The sequence below is a fragment of the Sceloporus undulatus genome, chromosome 3 (genome assembly GCF_019175285.1).
Source record: "Sceloporus undulatus isolate JIND9_A2432 ecotype Alabama chromosome 3, SceUnd_v1.1, whole genome shotgun sequence".
Taxonomy (NCBI): domain Eukaryota; kingdom Metazoa; phylum Chordata; class Lepidosauria; order Squamata; family Phrynosomatidae; genus Sceloporus; species Sceloporus undulatus.
Genome location: NC_056524.1, coordinates 1,823,875 through 1,835,807, shown reverse-complemented (window position 1 = coordinate 1,835,807; position 11,933 = coordinate 1,823,875). Strand labels below are relative to the sequence as shown.

Sequence of the window (11,933 nt, the reverse complement as noted above, 5' to 3'; positions counted from 1 at the left end):
ACCCATTGTGGAAGTATGTGCGCCTTCCATATTTCTGCCTCTGAGGTGGTTTGGACAGTTCCTTCCTCTGAAATAGAGCCCCAAGCATCTGGGATTCCCTAACGCTCTCCCCTCCAAGCCCCAACCAGGGCTGGCCCTGCTTAGTGTCCAAGGCCAGGCATTGGATCTGGTGCCCATTGTCTAGGTATGTGTGCCTTCCACTGACCTGCCTCAGAGGTGGTTTGGACAGTTCCTTCCTCTGAAATGGAGCCTTGGGTTCCTTGTCAGTCCTCCTTCCAAGGGCTAACCAGGGCTGGCCCTGCTTAGTGTCCAAGGCCAGGCAGAGGATCTGGTGCCCATTGTGGAGGTATATGCGCCTTCCATATTTCTGCCTCTGAGCTGGTTTGGAGAGTTTCTTCCTCTGAAATGGAGCCTGGGATTCCCTGTCGGTCTCCCCTCCAAGGGCTAATCAGGGCTGGCTCCCCTTAGCACCCAAGACTAGGCAGGGAACTTGGCCCCTGATGCTGAGGGCATTCAGGGCCATTGTGGAAGGATGTGTGCCATCCATTCGCCTGCCTCAGAAGTGGTTTGGACAGTTCCTTCCTCTGACAAAGAGCCTGGGATTCCCCTGTCGGTCTCCCCTTCGCCCTGTGAATTTCATAAGCTGTTTTCAGGCAAGGAATCCTCAGAGGTGGTTTGGACAGTTCCTCCCTCTGAAATGGAGCCTATAGGTCCTCCGTTCCTAGGGCTAACCAGGGCTGACCCTGGTTGTATGACTTCATATGAAACCATCAGCGCAATTGCAGGATTATCACAAGTTATTCACGGGATAATAGTGCTTTCAACACGACGTCATGTGAAAACCGTTAGTGCAATTGCGGGATTATCACATCGTGTATATTTCCAATTGTCTTTGTGTAATAAACTCCTTAGAGTTGGAAGGAACCCGCAAGGTCCATCCAATCCAATCCCCATCTGCTATGCAGGAAGACACAAGCCAAGCCCTCCCTGTGACAGATGGCCCTCCAGCCTCTGTTCACAAACCTCAAAATAAGGGGACTCCACCACTCTCCAAGGCAGCAGTGTCATCCACTGTCAAACAGCCCTTACTGTCAGGAACGTCTTCCTAATGTTGAGGTGGAATCTCTTTTTCTTTAGCTTGCATCCATTGCTCCTTGTCCTGTTCTCTGCAGCAACAAAAAACAAGCTTGCTCCATCCTCCATATGACATCCCTTCAAATGTTTAAACAGGGCTATCATATCACCATTTAATCTTCTCCAAACTAACCATACCCAGCTCCCTAAGCCACTCCTCAGAGGGATGGGAGTTTCCAGACCCTTCACCATTTTGCTCTCCCTCCCCTGGACACCCTCCAGCTTGTCAACATCCTTCTTGAATTGTGGTGCCCAGAACTGGACACAGTATTCCAGGTCTTTGTTCCCAGGGTGCCCAGCCTGCCAGCCATCTGGAGCCTAGCGGCATCTCTAAAGCAGTCAGACAGGTTTTTCCTATTCCTGGAACGGAGCCTGATGTGCCAAGAAGGACCCTAGATCAGAAAGGAGGTGCTTCACTGAGAGAAGCAAGCCCAGGCCAGGCAGGTGGGATGGCATGGGTGCCAAAGGTTGCACTCCTCATAGCCACTTTCCCCATAGCCATGTCTGTCCCAATCAGTGAACACACTACCTCTGGCTCTTGGCATCTTCACTATTAGTGGGTCTTTTATGAAGCTGACCAATCTTAATTATTAATTCAAAACCAAAGCACGTTCTCCACATTCTCTGCGCAACTCTTTGCTGTTTCATCTCCTCCCCGTAACTGTTGCAAGGATCCCAAGGGAACATAACAGGGATGGGGCATCTTTGGGGGTGTCAACAGAGCCAGCGCCCTCCACTGACCACTGCATCCAGATGCTTTGCCCGTGTCCCCATTCCACCATTGGTCAGGTAGCATGGGTCTGGGAACCGGGGGGGGCCTTCCGCAAAAGAACTCACCCTGCCCACCCTTAGCACCCCAAGCCAAGCTGGTGTCCTCTCCCCCCCATAAGTAAATACACCTTCTTTTCCTGCTTGGACAGATGAATGAGTGGCAGAGCGGTAAGGAACCAGAGGCCATGGTGGCCTGCAGTGAGGGGCTGCTGGAGGAGGCCTCCCTTGGGTCCTCTCCTCCTAGCGACAGTGAGCTAGTGGGTCTTTTCCAAGCCACCTTGCAGTGGCGGTGATGTCTGAGGTGTGGGGAGATGAGCAGAGGAAAATCCCATCAGGACAGGTGAGAGGGCAATAGGTAAGATGGGTAGAGCCTCTGGTGAGGATCCAGGCCTTGTAGGCGACCCTGTGGAAGATCTCCTTGCTAGAAATTGTGGGTAGGCTCTCTCTTTACACATTACTTGGAGCCATGGCAATGCTGGTAAGGTGCATACCTGCTTCCCTGGCCACCTGGCTGCTTGTGTTACAGGTGGGTGGCTGCAGAGCTATCCCCAGTTCATCTCCTGGCAGGATGCTTTCTGCGTTCTAGGGTTGAAAGGAGAGAAGCTACCCTGAGACTGTTTGGGAGGGAGGAACTGTATTTCTGCTGCTCTCCTTGCGAGACTACCCCCCGCACCCAGGTAATCAAGAGCATGGGTGAGAAAGTTCTTTGGGCTAATACTGCAGCTCTGCTACCCAAATGGCTGCACTGAGTGGGGAGGACTCCAAAATGGTGAAGGGTCTGGAACCATGCCTTATGAGGAAAGGGAGCTGGGGATGTTAGCCTGGAAAAGAGATGGTTAAGAGGTGATATGATAGCCCTGTTTAAGTATTTGAAGAGGTGTCATATTGAGGATGGAGCAAGCTTGTTTTCTGCTGCTCCAGAAACTAGAACACGGAACAACAGATATAAGCTACAGGAAAAGAGATTCCACCTCAACGTTAGAAGGAACTGACAGTAACAACTGTTCGACAGTGGAACACACTTCAGCGTAGTGTGGTGCAATCTCCTTCTTTGGAGGTCTTTAAACAGAGGCTGGATGGCCATCTGTTGGAGATGCTTTAATTGTGAGTTCTTGCATGGTGGGAGGGTGGACTGGATGGTCTTTGTGGTCTCTTCCAACTCTGTGATTCTATGAGGAACTGTTTCCCCCTAGAACTGTTTCCCTTCTTGGCCACCTTTCCTGGAAGCTCCCATTTTACCCTTCTCTAGTTTTTCCATTCAGGCTGTCTATGTGGGACAGAGGAGGAGGTGTGCGAGGGCATGCAAGGCTCTGGTCACTGAAGTGGCCCCATTCCACCCTTCCCACAGACCCCAAGCATGACGGACAGGCTAATGAGCAAAGCGGCCACCATGGAGATCCCCATCCACGGCAATGGAGACTCCCGGCGCCTGGCTGCCGAGGATGACGGCCTGGAGCAGGTAATGGTGAGGAAGGGGTCTTGGACACCCCTCTCCCAGTCCAGATATGGTGTGGAGAAGTCGCCTTGGGGGCTGGGAGTACACAGGGAAGGGGGAGTGCCAGACCCTTGTCCAGTGCCTCAGAGTTTGGTGGTTTTTGTTTTTTTTACTTTTTATTTAAAAAAATAAAGCTGCCAGCTGCTTAGTTTTTCCAAGGAAGAGGTGACGTTCTGTTCAGGGCAGGAGCAGGACAGCCTCAGTGTCCCCAGGGCTATATCCACTGTGCCCTGCTTCTGCTGGGCCCTGGCCAAGATCTTGGGGAGGGTCAGACTGTGCCAAGGGCTGTCCCTCTGTTACTCCTTTCCAAAAGGCTGCGGCTGTGCCAAGGGCTGTCCCTCTGTTACTCCTTTCCAAAAGGCTGCGGCTGGCCAGTGGAGAGCAGATTATCCCACCTCCCTCTCTGGGGTAGAAGACCCTCCTAAGGCAAACCCCTCCATGCAGACTCCCCCTTTTTCCCCCCACCTCTCCAGGACCTTCAACAAGTGATGGTGTCCGGTCCCAATCTGAATGAGACCAGCATTGTGTCGGGCGGATATGGTGGCACCGCCGAGGGCATCATCCCCACCAGCGCCATCAAAAGTGAGAATCGGCTTTGCCAAGGGGGCTGCCACTACCTCACAAGCCAACCTTCCTTGGCCCCAACAGATAGGGGTCTCTCTTGGTTGCTCCCAAGTGGGACTTGGAGGTTCATGCCAGGAAGCTGCCAGTGAGGCCTCCTGCCTCGGATCCCAATCCTATCCCCCCACATCTCCTTTGGTGTGACATTGGGGGCACCCGCACTAAGATGGAGGGAGGCAACCCCCGAGAGTGACCCACTATACTGTTTGTCTGTCTCATCTGAGTTGTTGCTTCACTCTGTGCCTTCATCTCCCTCCTTCGTCTGTCTGTCTACCTGTGTCTGTTTTGATGCATCACTACCCCGCCCATCCGCCTCCCCTCTGGCTGTGTCCTCCTGACTCCCTCTGGGGCTCACTGCCCTTTCCCTACATCTCTCCCACCTTGGAACACCCCATTCCACCCCCTCCATTTCAGGCTCTTTCGCTCCATCTCACCCCCCTCGAGGACCACTCATCTCCCCCAGTCCATCAGCTGCTGCCCGAATGGGGAGTCAGGGTGACCATGACTCAGGTACAGAACTGCCCCCTCCAACCAGCAGTTGGGATTGGGGTTTTGGCCATGAGGCTCCCAGACTGGTCCTGCTTCCCGTCCTCTCCTCCAGCAGCTTCCTATCATGCTGGTGGGTGAGGGGGGGCAGGATTGCTGAGAGGGTATAGAGTGGGTGAGGTGGTCCATGCTTCCAGGTGAGGACTCCTCCCCACTTGTGCATCATATATTACAGGCTCCAGTTTGCACCACCAGCCACATCCGGGCCCCGCAGGGGACGAGGCGGCCACACGAGGGGTGGCAGTGGAGAAGTTTGACATCGTCAAGAAATGGGGCATTAACACTTACAAGGTGAGCAGCCTTTTGTGGGGTGAGGGGAGCAGTCAGGGCAGGGAAGGTGGGCAGTGGGGAGTTCTCAGTTCCTCTTTGGGCCCTAGAGGCCAAGCCTGTCCTGATGAGGGAGTGGAGAAGTGCTCAGCCAGCCTCTTCTCTAGAGCAGAGGTGCCAGAGCCCCAATTGGCCACAGGGCTCCCCCTCTGCTGGTCAGCTGCATAGGCTCTCCCTTAATCCATGGGCCCTCCCCTCCACTTTGCACACCTGTCTCATCTGAGTTGTTGAGCCCTTCCCAGAGGGTTGCACCAGGGGATCTCAGAGAAAGCCTGCACCTAGCCTTGGGGAGCCTCCTGAAGAGTGGGGGGCACAGATGGGGTGCTATGGCCATGGTTGGGGGCACACCCCCAACCCTGGGGAAGGGCCACCTGGAGGCAGTCGTGCAAAGTCGAGGGAAGAGACTGTGGATTAAGGAACAGCTTGCCCATTTGGCTTCCTGTTAGCTTGGTCCCACTGGGTGCTTTCCCAGGCAACGTCTCTGGAGACAAAGGGGGTTTCCAGAGATTCCACAAACCCCCTGCCCCACTGTTCTTTTCCCCTCTCCAGTGCACGAAGCAGCTGATCTCAGAGCGCTTCGGACGTGGCTCGCGGACGGTGGATTTGGAACTGGAGACACAGATTGAGCTGCTGCGTGACACCAAGCGGAAATACGAATGCGTGCTGGGCCTGGCACGTGCCCTCACCAGCCACTTCTACAGCCTGGTCCAGACACAACATGCCCTGGCTGACGCCTTCTCAGACCTTAGCCAGAAGTCCCCCGAACTCCAGGTAGGTGGGGTGCACACAGCCTTGGTACTCCCTGAAAGAAGTGCCCCCTGAAGCCTCCAAGTTTAGAGAAGGGAGTGGGGAGTTTGGGTGGCAGCACTGGGGGCCCAAAGTCTTGCCACACTTTTCTGGGTGAAGGCTTCTTGGGTCTTAATGGGATGCTTCCAATGAGGCCCTCAAAAGGGTTGCTGGGTGAGTACCAGGCCGTTGTTGTTGTTGTTGTTGTTGTTGTTGTTAACAACAGACGAGGAAGCCTTTCAAACAGCTGGGGAAAGACAGTTGCTAGTCAACTGGGTGATGCAAGGGGGTGCGTGGATAGATTTGGAGTTCTTCAGATGTAGGCTGGTCAGGGCTAGAAGCCACTGTGGCCAGTCAACTGGCCACCTTTCAACAGCAGCATCCAACATGGCATGTTTGTGACCTCAAGGGGGGCCCTTTCCCCCATAGTTGTCAGAACAGAGCCCAGCACATGTGGGGTGGGGAGGGCCTGGCCACTCTGCTGGAGGCTGTGGCCCATTGAGGAGGGGGGACAATTCCTTTACCTCAAGCAATCCCTTTTTCCAGGGATGAGGTGCTGGACAAGGAGAGGTTGAGCCCTTCCTCCATCCTTTTTTGGATATGCCTGTCTGTCCCTCAAAATTGAGCTAGGGGGCTCTCCTTTGGCTGACTAGAAATTTGTGAGGTTTCTTCAGGGCAGGGGAACATCGTCCCAAACATATACTGAGAACCCCACCCCTTTTCTCTCCCTCAACCCTCCCTGTCCACAGGAGGAGTTTGGGTACAACGCAGAGACCCAGAAGCTGCTGTGCAAGAATGGGGAGACCCTCCTGGGGGCTGTGAACTTCTTTGTCTCCAGTATCAACACTCTGGTCAACAAGACCATGGAGGACACCCTCATGACAGTCAAGCAGTACGAGACAGCCAGGTGGGCATCTGAAGTGGGGCAGAGGGAGGGCAAAGGGACCTGTGGGGGGAAGGCAGGGTTTGGCAGTGGCAGCAACACTGCCTTGGCTTCTGGGGGGTGGGGGTGGTTTCCACTCACTGGATCCCTAGCAGGAGGCAGCGAGCCATGTTTGTTGGGGAGAAAGAGTGCTGATTCCCTTCTGATTCGCATCCCCCGCCAGGCTGGAGTATGATGCCTACCGCACCGACCTGGAGGAGGTCAATCTGGGGCCCCGGGATGCAGGGACCCTATGTCGCCTGGAGGCTGCCCAGGCCAGCTTCCACGCCCACCGCGCCAAGTACGAGAAGCTCCGCGCCGACGTAGCCGTCAAGCTCAAGTTTCTGGAGGAGAACAAGGTGGGCGTGGGGGCACACGCTCCAGCTGGGTCAGCTGCTCTTTCTCAGTGGGATGGAGAGAGTTGGCCAGAAGTGCTGCAGTTGGGCCTTCCATGATGCCCAAATCTCCTTTTAAGTGAGGCATGTGCTCCCCTCCAGGCTGGAAAATGGGCGGGGGTGGAATGGATTTGAACTTGGCTGCCCAAAGAGGGGCCCTAGCCTGGAGGCCCCTACTCTTGACTGCCAGGCTGCCTGAGAGGGACAGGAGCAAAATGAGGCTGCTATGAGGGAGGACAGGCTAGCTTCCCCTTTCCTCACCTCCTTGTCCACCTATTTGTCCCACACAGGTGAAGGTGATGCACAAGCAGCTGTTGCTCTTCCACAATGCCATCTCAGCCTACTTTGCTGGCAACCAGACGCAGCTGGAGCAGACACTGAAGCAGTTCAACGTCCGTCTCAAGAGCCCTGGGGCTGACAAGCCCTCCTGGCTGGAGGAGCAGTGAGGCTGTGACCCTTCCCCCTGCTCCTGGGTCAGTCTGTGGGTCTGGCCTTCTTCCTCCCCCCCTCCCCCTTTGTGGACTTGGACTCTAATTTGGCACCTGGGGAGGCTCAATGGCTCCTCCTGTTTTTTCCTGCTCCTCCTCCCCCTGCATGGGGCAGTGTGTGAGTGGAGGGATGCCAAGGTGATACCAGCTATCCCCTCCCCTTCTTACTTCAGCTGGGGGCAGCTGAGCTCTTCCCTTGCTGGTCCCCCAATGCCAGAAGTGCTCCCACTACCTTCAAACACTCCGAACTCAGGGGCAGGATGGGATGGGATGATAGAGACATGTCCCTCCCTGTTCCCCCCCTCCCGCGCCTCTGGCCTGTCTAGGCAGGGGGCATGCTTGTTGGCCCTTCTGTCAGCCTCATTCCAGCCTCACATTCAAGATTGTCTGCAGGGGTGGCCCCCTTACTTTTGCCCTTTCATTTTTCTCATGGGAGTCCTTCCAACTCCTCCTGGGCTCTGCCCCCAAGCGTCTGCAGGAAGGCGGCTGGGGAGGGCAGAGCCTTTGCGTGCTGCTGCAGGGCAGGGAGGGAGTGCAAGCTGGGATCGTGTACCCCCTACCCCCCCCCAGAGCCATGGGGGGCCAAGGACCAAACAGAGAGCCTGCCCCAGATTCCCAGGTGAGGCAGGCATAGCGAAGGCATCTGTAAATAGATGGATAGGTTATATATATATATATATAGAAAGAGAGATGTATATTATGGCCAGTCTCCCTGTCTTGGGTCCAGGGGTGAAGGCAGAGTGTGATGGGGGACTCTAGGCTGCTGCTCCCCCAGCACCCCTCCCATTGCCAGCTGCGGACCCCCAGGGCCTTCCCCCACCTGTAAAGATTCCAGAATAAACGGTACAAGCCAGAGAGGCTCCATGGTGTCCAGCTACTGAGCTGCCAAATGGGGGGGGGATCCTCAGTCCGCCCCCCCCATCCATGGACAACAGAGGCACACTCACCTTTGGGTCTTCCTGGGCTTGGTTTCCTCCCCAGTGAACTGCTGGAGGGAGGTTGCATGCCCAAAGGACAACCCTCTCTGTACCTCTGCCTGCTGGCCTTTTTTAAAGCAATGCTGGCATGTGGGGAATCACTATTGTCAGTGAAGGGATGGTGAAGGAAGCAGGTGCTGGGGAGAAACAAGCAGCGTTGGGGTCCTGCTGCCTCTCCTGCTGCCTGAACACCAGCAAGGAGGCAGCCTCACAAAGGTTGGGTCTCTCCCCATCCCCTCCAAAGGACACAGACTCATTTCTCTGTCTAAAATGCCAGGGCCAGGTCCTCTTGGTCCCTTTGGCTGCATGGAGGTTGGGGGTTGCCTGGCCAGGTGGACCCACTGCTTAGGACCCTGGGCTGCTTAGCAGTTCTTTTTCCCCAAACCTCTCTGTCAGGGGCTCCATTGATGTCCCCACCATCCTGCCTCCATTTCCCAGATGCTGGGCCGGAGGGGAGGGCCATCGCTTGCACTTCTGGACCCTCTGTTCCCTGGCACTCCCAGCTCTGGCCGGCTGCAGTTCTTTGCTCTGCTGGGCCTCCCTTGCCCTCCAAGACCCCTGTAGTCCGTTCTGTTTCAGTAGAAGGAGCATGACTTTGAATCGGAAAAATGATGGCGTGATCTGGGAGGCTGAGGAGGCCATAGTGGTGATCATGTTGGAGACAATCAAAAGGGTTGCAAAGAAATAAAATGTGGCATTCTGAAGGAAATGGCTTCTCTGGGATTCCTCCGTCAGCCTGGCTGCACATGGCTCTCATTCCGACCCCCATGTTGGTAGATCTCTCTGGATGCCTTGCTGGGGTGGGGGATTGGTACCCCCACAGCCCAGGCAGGAACTCTGCTAAGACCCAGAGGGTGGGGGGACCCAAGTGCCTTGAGAGGAGAGTGGGGGGCAAAAGAGTCTGGGGATCCTTGGAGCTTTCCCTTGTTCAGCCCACCTTATTTCATGCACCCCCCCCCCAAAGATCGCCCTTGTCCTTGCCTGCGTTTCTTCTTCTCCCAGGAACTGGGTGACGGGGAGAACCTTTTGCAAACTGGGGCCTGATCCTGGTCCACAGATTGCCAGGAGGTGAGGGGCAGGAATAATAGAATCATAGAATTGGAAGATACCCCTGGGGTCATCCAGTCCAACCCCATTCTGTCACGCAGGAAGACACATCCAAAACATCCCTGGCAAGTGGCAATGGCCATCCAGCCTCCATTAAAAAACCTCCACCAGAATATTATTCTTAATGCTTAGGAGGAATCTCTTTTCCTGCAGTTTCAATCTATTGCTCTGGGTCCTATTCTCTGGAGCAGCACAAAACAAGCTTGCTCCATCCTCAGTGTGACACCCCTTCAAATACATTAAACAGGGCTATCATATCCCCTTTAACCTCTTCTCCAGGCGAAACATACCCAGCTCCCTAAATCTCTCCTCATAAGGCATGGTTTCCAGGCCCTTCACCATTTTGGTCACCTTCCTCTGGACAGAGTCCAGCTTTTCAACATCCTTTTGGAATTGTGCCCAGAACTGGACACAGTATTATTCCAGGGGAGGGCACTGGGTCTCTGCCCCCTGGAGCCATCTTATGTGCTCAGCCCTAAACAGAGGTGGAGACCCCAGAAGTAGGTTTATTGATGCCTGAACATGGAGGGCATTGTGCTTTGCAAAGGGGGCAGGGTGGCATCCTATCCAGCTGTGGAGAAATGTTCCTGGGGAAGGGGGCATAGGGGGTCTCTCGGGGGAATAGGCCCTGGGAGGGCTCCTCACGCTAAATAGGAGGGCAGCTGGTGGGGGGGGGTGAGAGAGGAACAGTTCCCCCAACCTCTGGTTTTCTCCTGGGCCAACCTGGTGGGTATTTTAGGTTGGGTATCACTGGGGTAGCCTCTGGATGGAGCTGGAGATTGGATCCTTGCCACCCATTCCCCATTTCTGCAAAATTTCAAAACAGCTCTCTTCTTCTCCAGCCGAGGAGGAAGTGTGGTTTGTCTAGCTCTGGACCACAAATCTCTCCTTGAGAGCAATGTGTTACCGCATCCCCCCGTGACAGAGAAAACCCTTGCTTCTGAAAGAAAGAAAGAAAAATCAACGTTCATTACTATGTGATTACGCAATGTGACAAGCATAGAAAAAGAAAAGGAAGCCTTTGCACTCCCCAAAAGGCTGTGTCTGTGTCCCAAAGCTGTAGGGGGGGTGTGCGCTCTCACATGTGGCAACCCCAAGGCAAAGGACCAACAAGGCAGAGAAAAGAGGATCTGAGGGTGTGCACCTCCCCCCAAAAAGCTGTGGGCTGTCCAGTGGGTGGCATTTGTCGGGTGTGTACACAAAAGCCTTGGCCAAACAACCTCTTTTCACAAAGTCCCCTTGTGTTTTTCCTTTTTCTCCTTGTCTAGCAGAAAGATTTCATACAATCATAGAACTGTAAAGCTGGAAAGAACCCCAACGGCCATTTAGTCCAACCTCATTCTGCCATGCAGAGAATCAGAGAACCCTAGAGTTGGAAGAGAGCCCAAGGGCCTCTTCTTCTGCCATGCAGGAAATCACCTTCAAAGCATCCAATTGGACTGGGTGGCTCTTGGGAGTCTCTTCCACCTGTAGGAGTCTCGGGTCTTGTTCTCAGGTACACTGCTGCGGTGCAGAGAGGCTCCACGCTTGACCTTCCCTCTCCTGCCAAAGGGGGTTGGCATTAAGGAGGGCAGGTGACTGAGTGGGGTCTCCATTGCGGGTGGCAGAGAGAGACCCCCCTCCCTTGGTACTCCCCTGTGAATGGAGGGTCTCCCCTCTCCAATGGCATCACTAGAAGGGTGCGGACCACACCAGGAGACACCCTAAAAAGGGAGCATGGCCCCACTGCTCCATTCATCTGTTTCCCTTGAGAGTGCTTTAGGGGATGCTGGGAGTGGGGTGGACCTCAGTCGGAGGAGGAAGAGGGGACCCAGCACTCTTTCCCTTTTCAAAGGTCAACATTTCAAATTTTAATTCTACTTTTTTTTAACCAAACATCACAATTTAATCAAATGTTCACTATTTCTATGCGACTATGTTTTGGTTGTGCGTACGATACTGTAATCTGAAGGTATAATGTTTAGTTTTGCTAGTTGTCCATGTCACAACTATTAGCATGAAATTCAGGGGTGCTGTATGGGAATGAGGGTGCATGGAGCTTATCACACGGGGGACAATGGGAAGTCTAAATGGCGATTGACCCGTGATAATCCCGCAAATGTGCTCATGGACTTCATAGGACTTTGAGATGGAATGGGGTCAAAGTGCCATTGTCCTGAGAATAGCCAGGAGGCCAGAAAGGGCAGCCAGGCATTCCCTGGGTTTTGGGTTCATCCCGTTTGAAGGGTCTTTTCATGCCAATGGCACAATTTTCACGGGTCGATCACTGCTTAGGCTCCACATTTTCTGTGTGATCAACTCCTTGGAGTAACCTTCGTGCGGAAAAAGCAGGGCTCAGGGATTCTGGGGGGGAGGCGGTGCTGA

The 11,933-nt window shown here is 54.4% G+C and overlaps 3 protein-coding genes across 8 annotated transcripts in view; 2 read left to right on the top strand and 1 right to left on the bottom strand.

The window, feature by feature from the left end:
• The window catches only part of ARFIP2 (ADP ribosylation factor interacting protein 2), a 10,522-nt gene extending 1,351 nt beyond the window's left edge, over window positions 1-9,171 (top strand). For 2 of the 6 annotated variants that reach the window (XM_042460260.1, XM_042460264.1), the window contains exons 2-9: window positions 3,254-3,364; window positions 3,874-3,982; window positions 4,436-4,531; window positions 4,743-4,858; window positions 5,444-5,665; window positions 6,430-6,587; window positions 6,787-6,961; window positions 7,288-9,171. In XM_042460260.1, coding sequence (XP_042316194.1) covers window positions 3,263-3,364; window positions 3,874-3,982; window positions 4,436-4,531; window positions 4,743-4,858; window positions 5,444-5,665; window positions 6,430-6,587; window positions 6,787-6,961; window positions 7,288-7,443 — 1,134 coding nt within the window. In that variant the 5' untranslated portion in view covers window positions 3,254-3,262 and the 3' untranslated portion in view covers window positions 7,444-9,171. Of the gene's footprint in view, window positions 1-2,491; window positions 2,583-3,154; window positions 3,365-3,873; window positions 3,983-4,435; window positions 4,532-4,742; window positions 4,859-5,443; window positions 5,666-6,429; window positions 6,588-6,786; window positions 6,962-7,287 lie in introns of all 6 variants that reach the window. The other 4 variants (XM_042460263.1, XM_042460261.1, XM_042460262.1 and 1 more) reach the window with 4 other exon arrangements.
• The window catches only part of FHIP1B (FHF complex subunit HOOK interacting protein 1B), a 620,510-nt gene that overhangs the window by 321,957 nt on the left and 286,620 nt on the right, over window positions 1-11,933 (top strand). The window lies entirely within an intron of this gene.
• The window catches only part of CCKBR (cholecystokinin B receptor), a 540,140-nt gene that overhangs the window by 334,770 nt on the left and 193,437 nt on the right, over window positions 1-11,933 (bottom strand).